A 20,800-nucleotide genomic window follows, 5' to 3' on the forward strand; every position below is an offset into this window, starting at 1 on the left:
GAGGGAGGGAGGGAGAGTGGATGGGGAGGGAGAGTGGATGGAGAGGGAGGGAGGATGGGAGGGAGGGAGAGGGAGGAGAGGAAGAGTGGATGGAGAGAGGAAGAGTGGAGGGGGAGGAGAGAGGATGGGAGGGAGGGAGGGAGAGTGGATGGTGAGGGAGAGTGGAGGGAGAGGGAGGATATATAGAGAGGGTAATGACTGTGAGATAGTTGGAGAAGAGATAGAGGGTAATGACTGTGAGAGAGATGGAGAAGAGATAGGGAAAGAGGGTAATGACTGTGAGAGAGATGGAGAAGAAATAGAGAGAGAGGGTAATGACTGAGAGAGATGGAGAAGAGATAGAGAAAGAGGGTAATGACTGTGAGAGAGATGGAGAAGAGATAAAGAGGGTAATGACTGTGAGAGAGATGCAGAAGAGATAGAGAGAGGGTAATGACTGTGAGAGAGATGCAGAAGAGATAGAGAGAGGGTAATGACTGTGAGATAGTTGGAGAAGATATAGAGAGAGGGTAATGACTGTGAGAGAGATGGAGAAGAGATAAAAAGAGGGTAATGACTGTGAGAGAGTTGGAGAAGAGATGGAGGGTAATGACTGTGAGAGAGATGGAGAAGAGATAGGGAAAGAGGGTAATGACTGTGAGAGAGATGGAGAAGAGATAGAGAGAAAGAAATAATGAATATAGGTAGAGTGAGAGGGAGAACAGACATGGATGAAAAAGAGATAAAAAGAGTAAAAGATGTATGAACAGAAATATCTGTTGAGATAGAGGGAGGAGATAGAGAGGGAGGGAGGTAGGGAGAGTGGATGGAGAGGGAGAGTGGATGGAGAGGGAGGGAGGGAGGGAGGGAGAGTGGATGGAGAGGGATAGTGGATGGAGAGGGAGGGAGGGAGAGGGAGGGAGGGAGGGAGAGTGGATGGAGAGGGATAGTGGATGGAGAGGGAGGGAGGGAGAGTGGATGGAGAGGGAGGGAGGGAGAGGGAGGAGAGGAAGAGTGGATGGAGAGAGGAAGAGTGGAGGGGGAGGAGAGAGGATGGGAGGGAGAGTGGATGGTGAGGGAGAGTGGATGGAGAGGGAGGGAGGAGAGTGGATGAAGAGAGAGGGAGGAGAGGAAGAGTGGAGGGGGAGGAGAGAGGGAGGGAGGGAGAGTGGATGGTGAGGGAGAGTGGATGGAGAGGGAGGGAGGATGGGAGTGAGGGAGGGAGGGAGGGAGAGTGGATGGAGAGGGAGGGAGGATGGGAGGGAGGGAGAGGGAGGAGAGGAAGAGTGGATGGAGAGAGGAAGAGTGGAGGGGGAGGAGGGAGGGAGGGAGAGTGGAGGGAGAGGGAGGGAGGAGAGTGGATGAAGAGAGAGGGAGGAGAGGAAGAGTGGATGGAGAGAGGAAGAGTGGAGGGGGAGGAGAGGAAGAGTGGATGAGAGAGGAAGAGTGGATGGAGAGAGGGAGAGTGGATGGAGAGGGGGAGAGGGGGAGAGGATGGAGGGAGGGAGAGTGGTGTACCGTGGATGCAAAAAAAGAGAGCGTGAGAGAGAGTGAGTGGGAGAAAGGGAGTGAGGGAGGGAAAGCAAGGGAGGGAGGGAAAGGGGGAAAGATGAGCTCATTGCAGTCTCTGGGCTGGTGACTGAAGGAGGGCGGGAGGGAGGAGGGGGGGAGGGTAGGGGAGGAGAGGAGAGGAGAGGAGAGGTTTAGCTACTTCTGTCTGAGAATCGATAGCTATCGTCTGCATACCGGAATGGCATCTCCAGCACACAATACTGCAGACAGGGATAGCATCTCTCTTAGCATCTCTGTTAGCATCTCTAACTAAATACAAATAGGAATGAACATTTCTACTTAAGCTAACTGAGTAGGATTTTCAAAATGAGCCGTTAGCATTTCTAATATAATTGAATAGAGGACTTAGCATTTAGCTAATGACATCATCAGTCTTTCTGTGCTACCTTGCTAGCTTACACATGTTGTAGGGAGCCGGCACAGACGCTTCTCTCTCTCTCCCAATCTCTCTCTCTCTCTCTCTCTCTTTCTTTCTCTCTCCTCGCTCTGTCTCGCTCACTCTCTCACACACGCTCCATCCCTCTCTCATCCCCACCCACACCCAAGGATTCTCCCTCTCCTCTATCTCTCTCTCTCTCTCTGTCGATCTCCGTCTTTTTAGGAGAAGAAGGGATGCTTGTTTGATTCCTCTTATTGAACAGACTCTTTTTGATGCTGTAGACTTCAAACCCTTTGTGTGCTGGTTACTTTGCCCTACCTGTGGAGGATCCTGGTAGTCAGCCAGCCTCTGGAGCGTGTGTAGCCCCAGCCGCAGCCACCATGCTGGGCTTGGATGTGTGTGAGTTTGGGGGTCAGGTTCTGGAGCTTCTCTGGCTAACCATGTGCTACCAAGGTGACTGCCTTTTTATGTTGTTTTACCTCTGTGTGTGTGTGTGTGTGTGTGTGTGTGTGTGTGTGTGTGTGTGTGTGTGTGTGTGTGTGTGTGTGTGTGTGTGTGTGTGTGTGTGTGTGTGTTATCGGTCTCTAGGTGGGTGGAGATGGTTTTATGTTTGATATGATAAGACAAGCCAAAGGTGGTCCATATTGTATTGATCATGCATCCTTTGTAGTGTGTGTGTGTGTGTGTGTGGCGGCAGTTGTTGTAATTACATGTCTCAGGTCTTGTTGAATCAGGGCTTTTCGGTTCACACACTCCTGGTTGTCTGCCAATTGGGCGTATGTGTGTGTGTGTGTGTCTGTTAGCTGAATGATGTCACCACATTTACCATACCATTCTCCCCCCCCTGTCAAAGTGATGGATGAGAGTGTGTGCGTTCGTTCCTATGTTTACGTAGATGCCTGCGTTCGTTCCTATGTTTACGTAGATGCCTGCGTTCGTTCCTATGTTTATGTAGATGTCTGCGTTCGTTCCTATGTTTATGTAGATGTCTGCGTTCGTTCCTATGTTTATGTAGATGCCTGCGTTCATTCCTATGTTTACGTAGATGCCTGCGTTCGTTCCTATGTTTACGTAGATGCCTGCGTTCGTTCCTATGTTTACGTAGATGCCTGCGTTCGTTCCTATGTTTACGTAGATGCCTGCGTTCGTTCCTATGTTTACGTAGATGCCAGCGTTCGTTCCTATGTTTATGTAGATGTCTGCGTTCGTTCCTATGTTTATGTAGATGTCTGCGTTCGTTCCTATGTTTATGTAGATGCCTGCGTTCGTTCCTATGTTTACGTAGATGCCTGCGTTCGTTCCTATGTTTACGTAGATGTCTGCGTTCGTTCCTATGTTTATGTAGATTCCTGCGTTCGTTCCTATGTTTATGTAGATGCCTGCGTTCGTTCCTATGTTTATGTAGATGCCTGCGTTCGTTCCTATGTTTATGTAGATTCCTGCGTTCGTTCCTATGTTTATGTAGATGCCTACGTTCGTTCCTATGTTTATGTAGATGCCTGCGTTCGTTCCTATGTTTATGTAGATTCCTGCGTTCGTTCCTATGTTTATGTAGATGCCTGCGTTCATTCCTATGTTTATGTAGATGTCTGCGTTCATTCCTATGTTTATGTAGATGCCTGCGTTCGTTCCTATGTTTACGTAGATGCGTGCGTTCGTTCCTATGTTTATGTAGATTCCTGCGTTAGTTCCTATGTTTATGTAGATGCCTGCGTTCGTTCCTATGTTTATGTAGATGCCTGCGTTCGTTCCTATGTTTATGTAGATGCCTGCGTTCGTTCCTATGTTTATGTAGATGCCTGCGTTCGTTCCTATGTTTATGTAGATTCCTGCGTTCGTTCCTATGTTTATGTAGATGCCTGCGTTCGTTCCTATGTTTATGTATTCGTTCCTATGTTTACGTAGATGCCTGCGTTCGTTCCTATGTTTATGTAGATGCCTGCGTTCGTTCCTATGTTTATGTAGATGCCTGCGTTCGTTCCTATGTTTATGTAGATGCCTGCGTTCGTTCCTATGTTTATGTATTCGTTCCTATGTTTACGTAGATGCCTGCGTTCGTTCCTATGTTTACGTAGATGCCTGCGTTCGTTCCTATGTTTACGTAGATGCCTGTGTTCGTTCCTATGTTTACGTAGATGTCTGCGTTCGTTCCTATGTTTACGTAGATGCCTGCGTTCGTTCCTATGTTTATGTAGATTCCTGCGTTCGTTCCTATGTTTACGTAGATGCCTGCGTTCGTTCCTATGTTTATGTAGATGCCTGCGTTCATTCCTATGTATATGTATTCGTTCCTATGTTTACGTAGATGCCTGCGTTTGTTCCTATGTTTACGTAGATGCCTGCGTTCGTTTGTATGTTTACGTAGATGCCTGCGTTCGTTTGTATTTTTACGTAGATGCCTGCGTTCGTTCGTATGTTTATGTAGATGCGTGCGTTCGTTCGTGTGTGTGTGTGTCCTCCGCCCCGTTGCCTTCTGAGTGTATCCAGTAAAATCCCAGTAAAATGCACTGGCCCATGTAACAATCTCATAAAGGGACATGAGAGAGAGAGACTAACATCCTCCCTACGACAAACAGTATTCCAACCAACCTACTACTGTGTCAGTGTGTGTTTGTGTGTGCCTGCCAGTGTGTGTGTCTGAGGAGACTCCTAGGAATAAAGGGACCCCCTCCACCATCTCCTTATCTCTGTTTTAGGCCATCGTTGTAAATAAGAATTTGTTCTTAATTGACCCTTCGCTAAGCCCCGCCCCAGAACCAATTGCAACACTCCAATGGAGAGCAACTGCCGTCGAGTCCGACACTTCAGACAAGCTCATCGCATGAAAGGCAGTGAGGGCTGTGGCAAAACGATGAGTTTTCTTTTAAAAAATAATTAGTTTAAATGGCTAAATAGTTGAACAGTGCACCAGGGGTACTGTGATTCCTGAAATGCAGTCTGTTGATGGAGTATATTTTGTTACATTGTTGCTCAGCTGGTTAGCTAGATCACCTAATATAACTTGTTTTCTCGAAATGTACACATAACAAAAAAAATTACGCAACATTTAAAGTGTTGGTCCCATGTTTCATGAGCTGAAATAAAAGATGCCAGAAATGTTCCGTACGCACAAAAAGCTTACGACAGCGTGTTCCAGTTCCCGCCAATATCCAGCAACTTCACACAGCCATTGAAGAGGAGTGGGACAACATGCCACAGGCCACAATCAACAGCCGGATCAACTCTATGCAAAGCAGATGTGTTGCGCTGCATGAGGCAAATGGTGGTCACTCCAGATACTGACTGGTTTTCTGATCCACGGCCCTACTTCTTATTAAGGTACACTACATGGCCAAAAGTATGTGGACACCTGTTCGTCGAACATCTCATTCCAAAATCATGGCCTTTAATATGGAGTTGGTCCCCCTATTGCTGCTATAACAGCCTCCACTCTTCTGGGAAGGCTTTCCACTAGATGTTGCAACATTGCTGCGGGGACTTGCTTCCATTCAGCCACAAGAGCATTAGTGAGGTTGGGCACTGATGTTGTGCGATTAGGCCTGGCTCGCAGTCAGCGTTCCAATTCATCCCAAAGGTTTTCGATGGGGTTGAGGTCTGGGCTCTGTGCAGGCCAGTCAAGTTCTTCCACACCGATCTCGACAAACCATTTCTGTATGGACCTCGCTTTGTGCACGCGAGTATTGTAATGCTGAAACAGGAAAGTGCCTTCTCCAAACTGTTGCCACAAAGTTAGAAACAGAGAATCGTCTAGAATGTCATTGTATGCTATAGCGTTAAGATTTCCCTTCACTGGAACTAAGGGGCCTAGCCCGAACCATGAAAAACAGCCCCAGACCATTATTCCTCCTCCACCAAACTTTACAGTTGGCACTATGTATTCGGGCAGGTAGCGTTCTCCTGGCATCCGCCAAACCCAGATTAGTCCGTCGGACTGCCAGATGGTGAAGCGTGATTCATCACTCCAGAGAACACATTTCCACTACTCCAGAGTCCAATGGCAGCGAGCTTTACACCACTCCAGCCAACGCTTGGCATTGCGCATGGTGATCTTAGGCTTCTGTGCGGCTGCTCGGCCATGGAAACCCATTTCATGAAGCTGCCGACGAACAGTTATTGTGCTGATGTTGCTTCCAGAGGAAGTTTGGAACTCTGTAGTGAGTGTTGCAACAGAGGACAGACGCGCTTCAGCACTCGGCGGTCCCGTTCTGTGAGCTTGTGTGGCCTACCACTTTGCGGCTGAGCCGTTGTTGCTCCTAGACGTTTCCACTTCACAATAACAGCACTTAGTTGACCGGGGCAGTTCTAGCTGGGCAGAAATTTGACTAACTGACTTGTTGGAAAGGTGCCATCCAATGACGGTGCCATGTTGAAAGTCACTGAGCTTTTCAGTACGGGCCATTCGACTGCCAATGTTTGTCTATGGAGATTGCATGGCTGTGGGCTCGATTTTATACACCTGTCAGCAATGGGTGTGGCTAATTTGAAAGGGTGTCCACATACTTTTGGTCATGTATTGTATCTGTGACCAGATGCATATCTGGATTCGCAGTCATGTGAAATCCATAAATTAGGGCCTAATGAATTTATTTCAATTGACTGATTTCCTTTTATGAACTGTAACTCAGTAAAATCTTAGAAATTGTTGCATATTGCGTTTTATATTTTTGTTCAGTATATGTTAGCTAGCTAAGTTAGCAATGGTATCAATACAACTCCCATCAGGATACGATTTGAGAGCGCTAGTTAGCTCCAAAAGTGGTTATAGCTTTGACTGCATGCTGACAGTGACTTCAGAGCCATTCAGTGGCTAGCCATATTACAAACATCATTTTACCAGGTTTTACCTCGAAGCAGTCCACCACAACATACCCAATAGTCTTCTGATTAGCAAGAGGTTGTCTGTGTTTAATTTCATTGTGTATGAGAAACATTGTTTGAGATCATTGGGAGGGGATTTCGCCAGTGGTTGAATGAGGAATTGGTTGTCCGAGGTCTAAACAGCGAAGGGCAAATACTAACTTTAAGCAAGTTGTCAGAGCACCTTACCGATCACTGCACCTGTACACAGCCCATCTGAAATTAGCCCGCCCAACTACCTCATCCCTATATTGTTATTTATTTTGCTCATTTGTACCCCAGTATCTCTATTTGCACATCATCTCTTGCACATCTATCATTCCAGTGTTAATACTAATTGTAATTATTTTGCACTATAGCCTATTTATTGCCTTACCTCCATAACTTGCTACATTTGCACACACTGTATATATACTTATTTCTGTTGTATTTTTGACTTTGTTTTGTTTTACCCCATATGTAACTCTGTGTTGTTGTTTTTATCGCACTGCTTTGCTTTATCTTGGCCAGGTCGCAGTTGTAAATGAGAACTTGTTCTCAACTGGCTTACCTGGTTAAATAAAGGTGAAATAAAAAATAAATAAAAATTGACTTGCCTGGTTAAATACAGGTTGAAAAATAAATAATCCCCAGCTGCAGGCTGTTGGTTTTTCTGTAATTCAGTAGAGAGCCATTATTTCCCAGTCCTGACTCAAATGTTTATGTTTATGCAAAGCTCCATTGACGTCAATACTTTATTCACACCATTGTGTGAATTTTGTGAGGATGTGCCCCAAGTCTGTGGTATCCAGTGTGCATCTGACAAAACTACTGTACCCCTGCTGACCATACATGGTATTACCCCATCTGACAAAACTACTGTACCCCCACTGACCATATATGGTATTACCCCATCTGACAAAACTACTGTACCCCTGCTGACCATATATGGTATTACCCCATCTGACAAAACTACTGTACCCCTGCTGACCATATATGGTATTACCCCATCTGACAAAATGACTGTACCCCCGCTGACCATATATGGTATTACCCCATCTGACAAAACTACTGTACCCCTGCTGACCATATATGGTATTACCCCATCTGACAAAACTACTGTACCCCTGCCGACCATACATGGTATTACCCCATCTGACAAAACTACTGTTCCCCTGCTGACCATATATGGTATTACCCCATCTGACAAAACTACTGTACCCCTGCTGACCATACATGGTATTACCCCATCTGACAAAACTACTGTACCCCTGCTGACCATACATGGTATTACCCCATCTGACAAAACTACTGTACCCCTGCTGACCATACATGGTATTACCCCATCTGACAAAACTACTGTACCCCTGCTGACCATACATGGTATTACCCCATCTGACAAAACTACTGTACCCCTGCTGACCATACATGGTATTACCCCATCTGACAAAACTACTGTACCCCTGCTGACCATACATGGTATTACCCCATCTGACAAAACTACTGTACCCCCGCTGACCATATATGGTATTACCCCATCTGACAAAACTACTGTACCCCGGCTGACCATATATGGTATTACCCCATCTGACAAAACTACTGTACCCCCGCTGACCATATATGGTATTACCCCATCTGACAAAACTACTGTACCCCTGCTGACCATATATGGTATTACCCCATCTGACAAAACTACTGTACCCCTGCTGACCATATATGGTATTACCCCATCTGACAAAACTACTGTACCCCTGCTGACCATATATGGTATTACCCCATCTGACAAAACTACTGTACCCCCGCTGACCATACATGGTATTACCCCATCTGACAAAACTACTGTACCCCTGCTGACCATATATGGTATTACCCCATCTGACAAAACTACTGTACCCCTGCTGACCATACATGGTATTACCCCATCTGACAAAACTACTGTACCCCTGCTGACCATACATGGTATTACCCCAAAGTGTTCTCAGTTGGACTCAGTTACAGTATAGTGACTCAGTTGGATTCACTCGGTTGGACTCAGTCGGTTGGACTCAGTCAGTTGGACTCAGTCGGTTGGACTCAGTTTAGGTCAGTTAATATAATAACATAATAATGTATGCTATTTAGCAGACGCTTTTATCCAAAGCGACTTACAGTGATGCGTGCATACATTTCTCATATGGGTGGCCTCAGCAGAAATCGAACCCACAATATATATATATACTTTTATCCATTTTATTGAATTTTAAAACATACAATCTACCTGAAGTGAAGCCGCTCAACATTTACATTACATTCAGTCATCTAGCAGACACTCCCATCCAGCGCGACCCACAGAAGCAACCAGGGTCAAGTGCCCCGCCCAAGGGCACATCGACAGATCTCCCACCAAGTCGAATCGGGGACCCGAACCAGCGACCTCTCGGCCACCGGCCCAAGCTCTCAACTGCCAGGCCACCAACCATCCAAGGTCCCCCCACAGTTCCCCCATGAGAGCTGCCCCTCAACCCACAATCTTTAGTGTTGAAAGCTCCATGCTCTACAAACTGAGCCACACAGGACCACTGTTGGAGTCAGTTGTGGTCAGTTGGACTCGGTTAGTTGGACTCGGTTAGAGTCAGTTGGACTCAGTTGTAGTCAGTTGGACTCAGTTGTAGTCAGTTGGACTCAGATGTAGTCAGTAGGACTCAGTTGTAGTCAGTTGGACTCGGTCAGTTGTAGTCAGTTGTAGTCGGTTGTAGTCAGTAGGACTCGGTTGTAGTCAGTTGGTCTCAGTTGAGTCAGTTAGTTGTAGTCAGTAGGTTGTTTTAGTATTGTCACACTGTTGACCCTCTTATACTTCCTCATATTGTGTTGTGCCATGAGGCTTGAGCCATTATGTTTATTGGACAGGATAGAGATACAGAAATAGGAAATAGATCAGAGTTTGACCGCTCCAGCACCCCAGGCTGTTTTTGTAAAGGAGTGGGCCATTTAACCACTTTCACTTATACTGTCTTTCACTTATTCTGTGTACTGACTGAGTTAGTGGATACTTCCTCAAGTGAAACCGTTGAAATCAGATACCAAGTGATTCATAGAGTTAATAGAGTTCCAATGTGTTTATTTAAATTATTTATCTTCATGGTATGGACATTATCAGTATAGTGATGTCACGTTATAAGGACACTTTATTCATTATTTTATTTAAGGGGTTGCCATGGAGACGGAGAGAGAGCAGCTTATTCGGCACTGGTCGTCAAGGAGACGCTGTAAATAACAGACACTCAGGAGAGAACACACACACACCTATCTATCGTCCACGGGGGAGTTGACCCCGTCTAGACAGGTGGAAGGCATTGTCATCCTGTAGTGTGTGTGTGTCCGTGTGCGTGCACGTGTGTGTTTTGCAGAGCTGCTCTGTTCTAGATAATGAACCATACAAACAACTCTACATCCCATCACAAGCTGTTAAACAGCTAACCCGTTACAGTGCTCTGTTCACTGTAAGTAACCTGTAGCAACAACGGGGTGATTAAGCTGTTAAACAGCTAACCCGTTACAGTACTCTGTTCACTGTAAGTAACCTGTAGCAACAACAGGGTGATCAAATGAAGATCCTACACCTGTAACCTGTAGCAACAACGGGGTGATTAAGCTGTTAAACAGCTAACCCGTTACAGTGCTCTGTTCACTGTAAGTAACCTGTAGCAACAACATTGACACACTACTCGACCACTCAACCACTTATCGGTTTTCGGGTCACGGAGGAGAGAGGTCAGAGGAGAGAGGGTGGAGAACAAACTTTTGCACAAATGAGAAAAGGCCAGAGGGGGACAGAGAGAGACAGAGAGAGAGGGACAGAGAGAGAGGGACAGAGAGGGACAGACAGAGAGGGACAGACAGAGAGGGACAGACAGAGAGGGACAGACAGAGAGAGACAGAGAGAGACAGAGAGAGAGAGACAGAGAGAGACAGAGAGAGAGAGACAGAGAGAGACAGAGAGAGAGGGACAGAGAGAGACAGACAGAGAGGGACAGAGAGAGAGGGACAGAGAGGGACAGACAGAGAGAGAGGGACAGAGAGAGAGGGACAGAGAGAGAGGGACAGAGAGAGAGGGACAGAGAGAGGGACAGAGAGAGAGGGACAGAGAAAGAGGGACAGAGAGAGACAGACAGAGAGGGACAGAGAGAGATGGACAGAGAGAGAGAGAGACGGACAGAGAGAAAAAGAGTGAGAGAAAGAGAGTGTGAAAGTGACCGATATGCACGGCCCCTGATTGCGTTGTTACCCTGTGTTCCCATGCAGGTTTGATGGCGGATATGGAGGACAAGCCTGTGGGAGAGGAGGAGGACGAGACAGACCTGAACTACACTCCTCCGGCCCAGAAGACCCTGCAGGAGATACAGGAACTAGACAAGGATGATGAGAGTCTCAGGAAATACAAACAGACTCTACTAGGAGCTGGACCAGTTGTGGGAGGTCAGTGTGTGTTACTGTGTGTGTGTGTGTCTGTGTGTGCTTCCTAGCAATTGACATGGAATCGCTTCTCTTGCAAGACCACAGTAATACTAGTACTGCACCCTGCATCAAAGACCACAGTAATACTAGTACTGCACCCTGCATCAAAGACCACAGTAATACTAGTACTGGACCCTGCATCACATCAAAGACCACAGTAATATTAGTACTGGACCCTGCATCAAAGACCACATTCATACTAGTACTGGACCCTGCATCAAAGACCACAGTAATACTAGTACTGGACCCTGCATCAAAGACCACAGTAATACTAGTACTGGACCCTGCATCAAAGACCACAGTAATACTAGTACTGGACCCTGCATCAAAGACCACAGTAATACTAGTACTGGACCCTGCATCAAAGACCACAGTAATACTAGAACTGGACCCTGCATCAAAGACCACAGTAATACTAGTACTGCACCCTGCATCATGTCATCTAGTCATCTTGTGTGTATCATTTACCACTATCTAATAGAGTTGATTCACCCTGGTATCTAGTGTTATTGCTGCTTTAATAATAGCTCTCACTCAATATTATGACCAGAACCCCCCCCTTCTGAACCATCTCTCTGTGTGTGTTTTTCAGACCCGACCATTCCTAATCTCCAGGTCACCAGACTGACCCTGATGTGTGACCAAGCACCTGGTCCTATCACCATGGACCTCTCAGGTAAATACCACTCCTTTATCCCTGGTCCTATCACCATGGAGGTCTCAGGTAAATACCACTCCTTTATCCCTGGTCCTATCACCATGGACCTCTCAGGTAAATACCACTCCTTTATCCCTGGTCCTATCACCATGGACCTCTCAGGTAAATACCACTCCTTTATTTCTCTCTTTATCTCTATCTATCATTTTCTCTATCATATCTCTCCACCATCTCTCCATCCCTCCACCCCTCCAGTGTAGTGAGAGGTGGCTCCAATATGAATGAATTCAGTGCAGTGGGGTGTGGCTCCAATATGAATGCATTCAGTGCAGTGGGGTGTGGCTCCAATATGAATGAATTCAGTGTAGTGTGATGTGGCTCCAATATGAATGAATTCAGTGTAGTGGGATGTGGCTCCAATATGAATGAATTCAGTGTAGTGGGATATGGCTCCAATATGAATGAATTCAGTGTAGTGGGATGTGGCTCCAATATGAATGAATTCAGTGTAGTGGGATGTGGCTCCAATATGAATGAATTCAGTGTAGTGGGCTGTGGCTCCAATATGAATGAATTCAGTGTAGTGGTCCTCTGTAGCTCAACTGGTAGAGCACGGCGCTTGAAACGCCAAGGTAGTGGGTTCGAGCCCTGGGACCACCCATACACAAAAATGAATGCATGCATGACTGTAAGTCGCTTTGGATAAAAGCGTCTGCTAAATGGCATATTATTATATTATTATTATTAGTGGGCTGTGGCTCCAATATGAATGAATTCAGTGTAGTGGGATGTGGCTGCAATATGAATGAATTCAGTGTAGTGGGCTGTGGCTCCAATATGAATGAATTCAGTGTAGTGGGATGTGGCTGCAATATAAATGAATTCAGTGTAGTGGGATGTGGCTCCAATATGAATGAATTCAGTGTAGTGGGGTGTGGCTCCAATATGAATGAATTCAGTGTAATGGGATGTGGCGGCAATATGAATGAATTCAGTGTAGTGTGATGTGGCTCCAATATGAATGAATTCAGTGTAGTGGGATGTGGCTCCAATATTAATATATTCAGTGTAGTGGGATGTGGCTCCAATATGAATTAATTCAGTGTAGTGGGGTGTGGCTCCAATATGAATGAATTCAGTATAGTGGGATGTGACTCCAATATGAATGAATTCAGTGTAGTGGGAGGTGGCTCCAATATGAATGAATTCAGTGTAATGGGATGTGGCTCCAATATGAATGAATTCAGTGTAGTGGGATGTGGCTCCAATATGAATGAATTCAGTGTAGTGGGATGTGGCTCCAATATGAAGGAATTCAGTGTAGTGGGATGTGGTTCCAATTTGAAGGAATTCAGTGTAGTGGGATGTGGCTGCAAAATGAATTAATTCAGTGCAGTGGGGTGTGGCTCCAATATGAATGAATTCAGTGTAGTGGGAGGTGGCTCCAATATTAATTAATTCAGTGTAGTGGGATGTGGCTCCAATATGAATGAATTCAGTGCAGTGGGGTGTGGCTCCAATATGAATGAATTCAGTGCAGTGGGGTGTGGCTCCAATATGAATGAATTCAGTGTAGTGGGATGTGGCTGCAATATGAATGAATTCAGTGTAGTGGGATGTGGCTCCAATATGAATGAATTCAGTGTAGTGGGATGTGGCTCCAATATTAATATATTCAGTGTAGTGGGATGTGGCTCCAATATGAATGAATTCAGTGTAGTGGGGTGTGGCTCCAATATGAATGAATTCAGTATAGTGGGATGTGGCTCCAATATGAATGAATTCAGTGTAGTGGGAGGTGGCTCCAATATGAATGAATTCAGTGTAGTGGGATGTGGCTCCAATATGAATGAATTCAGTGTAGTGGGATGTGGCTCCAATATGAATGAATTCAGTGTAGTGGGATGTGGCTCCAATATGAATGAATTCAGTGTAGTGGGATGTGGCTCCAATATGAAGGAATTCAGTGTAGTGGGATGTGGTTCCAATTTGAAGGAATTCAGTGTAGTGGGATGTGGCTGCAAAATGAATGAATTCAGTGCAGTGGGGTGTGGCTCCAATATGAATGAATTCAGTGTAGTGGGAGGTGACTCCAATATTAAATAATTCAGTGTAGTGGGATGTGGCTCCAATATGAATGAATTCAGTGCAGTGGGGTGTGGCTCCAATATGAATGAATTCAGTGCAGTTGGGTGTGGCTCCAATATGAATGAATTCAGTGTAGTGGGATGTGGCTCCAATATGAATGAATTCAGTGTAGTGGGATGTGGCTCCAATATGAATGAATTCAGTGTAGTGGGATGTGGCTCCAATATGAATGAATTCAGTGTAGTGGGATGTGGCTCCAATATGAATGAATTCAGTGTAGTGGGATGTGGCTCCAATATGAATGAATTCAGTGTAGTGGGATGTAGCTCCAATATGAATGAATTCAGTGCAGTGGGGTGTGGCTCCAATATGAATGCATTTAGTGTAGTGGGATGTGGCTCCAATATGAATGAATTCAGTGTAGTGGGAGGTGGCTCCAATATGAATGAATTCAGTGTAGTGGGACGTGGCTCCAATATGAATGAATTCAGTGTAGTGGGATGTGGCTCCAATGTGAATGAATTCAGTGTAGTGGGAGGTGGCTCCAATATGAATGAATTCAGTGTAGTGGGATGTGGCTCCAATATGAATGAAAGTGTAGTGGGATGTGGCTCCAGTATGAATGAATTCAGTGTAGTGGGATGTGGCTCCAATATGAAGGAATTCAGTGTAGTGGGATGTGGCTGCAAAATGAATGAATTCAGTGCAGTGGGGTGTGGCTCCACTATGAATGAATTCAGTGTAGTGGGATGTGGCTCCAATATTCATATATTCAGTGTAGTGGGATGTGGCTCCAATATGAATGAATTCAGTGTAGTGGGATGTGGCTCCAATATGAATGAATTCAGTGCAGTGGGATGTGGCTGCAAAATGAATGAATTCAGTGCAGTGGGGTGTGGCTCCAATATGAATGAATTCAGTGTAGTGGGATGTGGCTCCAATATGAATGAATTCAGTGTAGTGGGCTGTGGCTCCAATATGAATGAATGCAGTGTAGTGGGATGTGGCTGCAATATGAATGAATTCAGTGTAGTGGGATGTGGCTCCAATATGAATGAATTCAGTGTAGTGGGATGTGGCTCCAATATGAATGAATTCAGTGCAGTGGGGTGTGGCTCCAATATGAATGAATTCAATGTAGTGGGATTTGGCTCCAATATGAAGGAATTCAGTGTAGTGGGATGTGGCTGCAAAATGAATGAATTCAGTGCAGTGGGGTGTGGCTCCAATATGAATGAATTCAGTGTAGTGGGATGTGGCTCCAATATGAATGAATTCAGTGTAGTGGGATGTGGCTCCAATATGAATGAATTCAATGTAGTGGGATTTGGCTCCAATATGAAGGAATTCAGTGTAGTGGGATGTGGCTGCAAAATGAATGAATTCAGTGCAGTGGGGTGTGGCTCCAATATGAATGAATTCAGTGTAGTGGGATGTGGCTCCAATATTAATATATTCAGTGTAGTGGGATGTGGCTCCAATATGAATGAATTCAGTGTAGTGGGATGTGGCTCCAATATGAATGAATTCAGTGTAGTGGGATGTGGCTCCAATATGAATGAATTCAGTGTAGTGGGATGTGGTTCCAATATGAAGGAATTCAGTGTAGTGGGATGTGGCTCCAATATGAATAAATTCAGTGTAGTGGGAGGTGGCTCCAATATGAATGAATTCAGTGTAGTGGGATGTGGCTCCAATATGAATTAATTCAGTGTAGTGGGAGGTGGCTCCAATATGAATGAATTCAGTTTAGTGGGATGTGGCTCCAATTTGAATGAATTCAGTGTAGTGGGATGTGGCTCCAATATGAAGGAATTCAGTGTAGTGGGATGTGGCTCCAATATGAAGGAATTCAGTGTAGTGGGATGTGGCTGCAAAATGAATGAATTCAGTGCAGTGGGGTGTGGCTCCAATATGAATGAATTCAGTGTAGTGGGATGTGGCTCCAATATTAATATATTCAGTGTAGTGGGATGTGGCTCCAATATGAATGAATTCAGTGTAGTGGGATGTGGCTCCAATATGAATGAATTCAGTGCAGTGGGGTTTGGCTCCAATATGAATTAATTCAGTGTAGTGGGGTGTGGCTCCAATATTAATATATTCAGTGTAGTGGGATGTGGCTGCAAAATGAATGAATTCAGTGCAGTGGGGTGTGGCTCCAATATGAATGAATTCAGTGTAGTGGGATGTGGCTCCAATATTAATATATTCAGTGTAGTGGGATGTGGCTCCAATATGAATGAATTCAGTGTAGTGGGATGTGGCTCCAATATGAATGAATTCAGTGCAGTGGAGTGTGGCTCCAATATGAATGAATTCAGTGTAGTGGGATGTGGCTCCAATATGAATGAATTCAGTGTAGTGGGCTGTGGCTCCAATATGAATGAATTCAGTGTAGTGGGATGTGGCTGCAATATGAATGAATTCAGTGTAGTGGGATGTGGCTCCAATATTAATGAATTCAGTGTAGTGGGATGTGGCTCCAATATGAATGAATTCAGTGCAGTGGGGTGTGGCTCCAATATGAATGCATTCAGTGCAGTGGGGTGTGGCTCCAATATGAATGAATTCAGTGTAGTGGGATGTGGCTCCAATATTAATATATTCAGTGTAGTGGGATGTGGCTCCAATATGAATGAATTCAGTGTAGTGGGATGTGGCTGCAAAATGAACGAATTCAGTGCAGTGGGGTGTGGCTCCAATATGAATGAATTCAGTGTAGTGGGATGTGGCTCCAATATTAATATATTCAGTGTAGTGGGATGTGGCTCCAATATGAATGAATTCAGTGTAGTGGGATGTGGCTCCAATATGAATGAATTCAGTGCAGTGGGGTGTGGCTCCAATATGAATGAATTCAGTGTAGTGGGATGTGGCTCCAATATGAATGAATTCAGTGTAGTGGGCTGTGGCTCCAATATGAATGAATTCAGTGTAGTGGGATGTGGCTGCAATATGAATGAATTCAGTGTAGTGGGATGTGGCTCCAATATTAATGAATTCAGTGTAGTGGGATGTGGCTCTAATATGAATGAATTCAGTGCAGTGGGGTGTGGCTCCAATATGAATGCATTCAGTGCAGTGGGGTGTGGCTCCAATATGAATGAATTCAGTGTAGTGGGAGGTGGCTCCAATATGAATGAATTCAGTGTAGTGGGATGTGGCTCCAATATGAATGAATTCAGTGTAGTGGGAGGTGGCTCCAATATGAATGAATTCAGTGTAGTGGGATGTGGCTCCAATATGAATTAATTCAATATAGTGGGATTTGGCTCCAATATGAAGGAATTCAGTTTAGTGGGATGTGGCTGCAAAATGAATGAATTCAGTGCAGTGGGGTGTGGCTCCAATATGAATGAATTCAGTGTAGTGGGATGTGGCTCCAGTATGAATGAATTCAATGTAGTGGGATGTGGCTCCAATATGAATGAATTCAGTGTAGTGGGATGTGGCTCCAATATGAAGGAATTCAGTGTAGTGGGATGTGGCTGCAAAATGAATGAATTCAGTGCAGTGCGGTGTGGCTCTAATATGAATGAATTCAGTGTAGTGGGATGTGACTCCAATATTAATATATTCAGTGTAGTGGGATGTGGCTCCAATATGAATGAATTCAGTGTAGTGGGATGTGGCTCCAATATGAATGAATTCAGTGCAGTGGGGTGTGACTCCAATATGAATTATTTCAGTGTAGTGGGATGTGGCTCCAATATGAATGAATTCAATGTAGTGGGATGTGGCTCCAATATTAATATATTCAGTGTAGTGGGATGTGGCTCCAATATTAATTAATTCAGTGTAGTGGGGTGTGGCTCCAATATGAATGAATTCAGTGTAGTGGGATGTGGCTCCAATATTAATATATTCAGTGTAGTGGGATGTGGCTCCAATATGAATGAATTCAGTGTAGTGGGGTGTGGCTCCAATATGAATGAATTCAGTGCAGTTGGGTGTGGCTCCAATATGAATGAATTCAGTGTAGTGGGGTGTGGCTCCAATATGAATGAATTCAGTGCAGTGGGGGTGTGGCTCCAATATGAATGAATTCAGTGTAGTGGGATGTGGCTCCAATATGAATGAATTCAGTGTAGTGGGCTACGGCTCCAATATGAATGAATTCAGTGTAGTGGGATGTGGCTGCAATATGAATGAATTCAGTGTAGTGGGATGTGGCTGCAATATGAATGAATTCAGTGTAGTGGGATGTGGCTGCAATATGAATGAATTCAGTGTAGTGGGATGTGGCTCCAATATGAATGAATTCAGTGTAGTGGGGTGTGGCTCCAATATGAATGAATTCAGTGTAATGGAATGTGGCTGCAATATGAATGAATTCAGTGTAGTGGGATGTGGCTCCAATATGAATGAATTCAGTGTAGTGGGATGTGGCTCCAATATTAATATATTCAGTGTAGTGGGATGTGGCTCCAATATGAATGAATTCAGTGTAGTGGGGTGTGGCTCCAATATGAATGAATTCAGTGCAGTGGGGGTGTGGCTCCAATATGAATGAATTCAGTGTAGTGGGATGTGGCTCCAATATGAATGAATTCAGTGTAGTGGGATGTGGCTCCAATATGAATGAATTCAGTGTAGTGGGCTGTGGCTCCAATATGAATGAATTCAGTGTAGTGGGCTGTGGCTCCAATATGAATGAATTCAGTGTAGTGGGATGTGGCTGCAATATGAATGAATTCAGTGTAGTGGGATGTGGCTCCAATATGAATGAATTCAGTGTAGTGGGATGTGGCTCCAGTATGAATGAATTCAGTGTAGTGGGATGTGGCTCCAATATTAATGAATTCAGTGTAGTGGGATGTGGCTCCAATATGAATGAATTCAGTGTAGTGGGATGTGGCTGCAAAATGAATGAATTCAGTGCAGTGGGGTGTGGCTCCAATATGAATGAATTCAGTGTAGTGGGATGTGGCTCCAATATTAATATATTCAGTGTAGTGGGATGTGGCTCCAATATGAATGAATTCAGTGTAGTGGGATGTGGCTCCAATATGAATGAATTCAGTGTAGTGGGATGTGGCTGCAATATGAATGAATTCAGTGTAGTGGGCTGTGGCTCCAATATGAATGAATTCAGTGTAGTGGGACATGGCTCCAATATGAATGAATTCAGTGTAGTGGGATGTGGCTCCAATATGAATGAATTCAGTGTAGTTGGAGGTGGCTCCAATATGAATGAATTCAGTGTAGTGGGATGTGGGATGTGGCTCCAATATGAATGAATTCAGTGTAGTGGGATGTGGCTCCAGTATGAATGAATTCAATGTAGTGGGATGTGGCTCCAATATGAATGAATTCAGTGTAGTGGGATGTGGCTCCAATATGAAGGAATTCAGTGTAGTGGGATGTGGCTCCAATATTAATATATTCAGTGTAGTGGGATGTGGCTCCAATATGAACGAATTCAGTGCAGTGGGGTGTGACTCCAATATGAATTATTTCAGTGTAGTGGGATGTGGCTCCAATATGAATGAATTAAGTGTAGTGGGATGTGGCTCCAATATTAATATATTCAGTGTAGTGGGATGTGGCTCCAATATGAATTAATTCAGTGTAGTGGGGTGTGGCTCCAATATGAATGAATTCAGTGTAGTGGGATGTGGCTCCAATATTAATATATTCAGTGTAGTGGGATGTGGCTCCAATATGAATTAATTCAGTGTAGTGGGGTGTGGCTCAATATGAATGAATTCAGTGCAGTTGGGTGTGGCTCAATATGAATGAATTCAGTGTAGTGGGGTGTGGCTCCAATATGAATGAATTCAGTGCAGTGGGGTGTGGCTCCAATATGAATGAATTCAGTGTAGTGGGATGTGGCTCCAATATGAATGAATTCAGTGTAGTGGGCTGTGGCTCCAATATGAATGAATTCAGTGTAGTGGGATGTGGCTGCAATATGAATGAATTCAGTGTAGTGGGATGTGGCTGCAATATGAATGAATTCAGTGTAGTGGGATGTGGCTGCAATATGAATGAATTCAGTGTAGTGGGATGTTGCTCCAATATGAATGAATTCAGTGTAGTGGGGTGTGGCTCCAATATGAATGAATTCAGTGTAATGGGATGTGGCTGCAATATGAATGAATTCAGTGTAGTGGGATGTGGCTCCAATATGAATGAATTCAGTGTAGTGGGATGTGGCTCCAATATTAATGTATTCAGTGTAGTGGGATGTGGCTCCAATATGAATGAATTCAGTGTAGTGGGGTGTGGCTCCAATATGAATGAATTCAGTGCAGTGGGGGTGTGGCTCCAATATGAATGAATTCAGTGTAGTGGGATGTGGCTGCAATATGAATGAATTCAGTGTAGTGGGATGTGGCTCCAATATGAATGAATTCAGTGTAGTGGGATGTGGCTGCAATATGAATGAATTCAGTGTAGTGGGCTGTGGCTCCAATATGAATGAATTCAGTGTAGTGGGACATGGCTCCAATATGAATGAATTCAGTGTAGTATGATGTGGCTCCAATATGAATGAATTCAGTGTAGTTGGAGGTGGCTCCAATATGAATGAATTCAGTGTAGTGGGATGTGGGATGTGGCTCCAATATGAATGAATTCAGTGTAGTGGGATGTGGCTCCAGTATGAATGAATTCAATGTAGTGGGATGTGGCTCCAATATGAATGAATTCAGTGTAGTGGGATGTGGCTCCAATATGAAGGAATTCAGTGTAGTGGGATGTGGCTCCAATATTAATATATTCAGTGTAGTGGGATGTGGCTCCAATATGAATTAATTCAGTGTAGTGGGGTGTGGCTCCAATATGAA

General features: G+C 44.6%; 1 protein-coding gene across 1 annotated transcript; it reads left to right on the top strand.

Annotated features, from left to right (window-relative positions):
• Positions 1-2,065: 2,065 nt before the first annotated feature.
• On the top strand, positions 2,066-12,080 carry LOC123484301 (rho GDP-dissociation inhibitor 3-like; the record flags this gene model as incomplete). Its single annotated transcript, XM_045214476.1, has 3 exons — positions 2,066-2,383; positions 11,048-11,221; positions 11,853-12,080. Coding segments are annotated over exons 1-3 (475 nt in total), but the record flags the coding sequence as incomplete, so codon positions are not given.
• Positions 12,081-20,800: the final 8,720 nt, after the last annotated feature.

The sequence above is a fragment of the Coregonus clupeaformis genome, unplaced genomic scaffold (assembly GCF_020615455.1).
Source record: "Coregonus clupeaformis isolate EN_2021a unplaced genomic scaffold, ASM2061545v1 scaf0263, whole genome shotgun sequence".
NCBI lineage: Eukaryota > Metazoa > Chordata > Actinopteri > Salmoniformes > Salmonidae > Coregonus > Coregonus clupeaformis.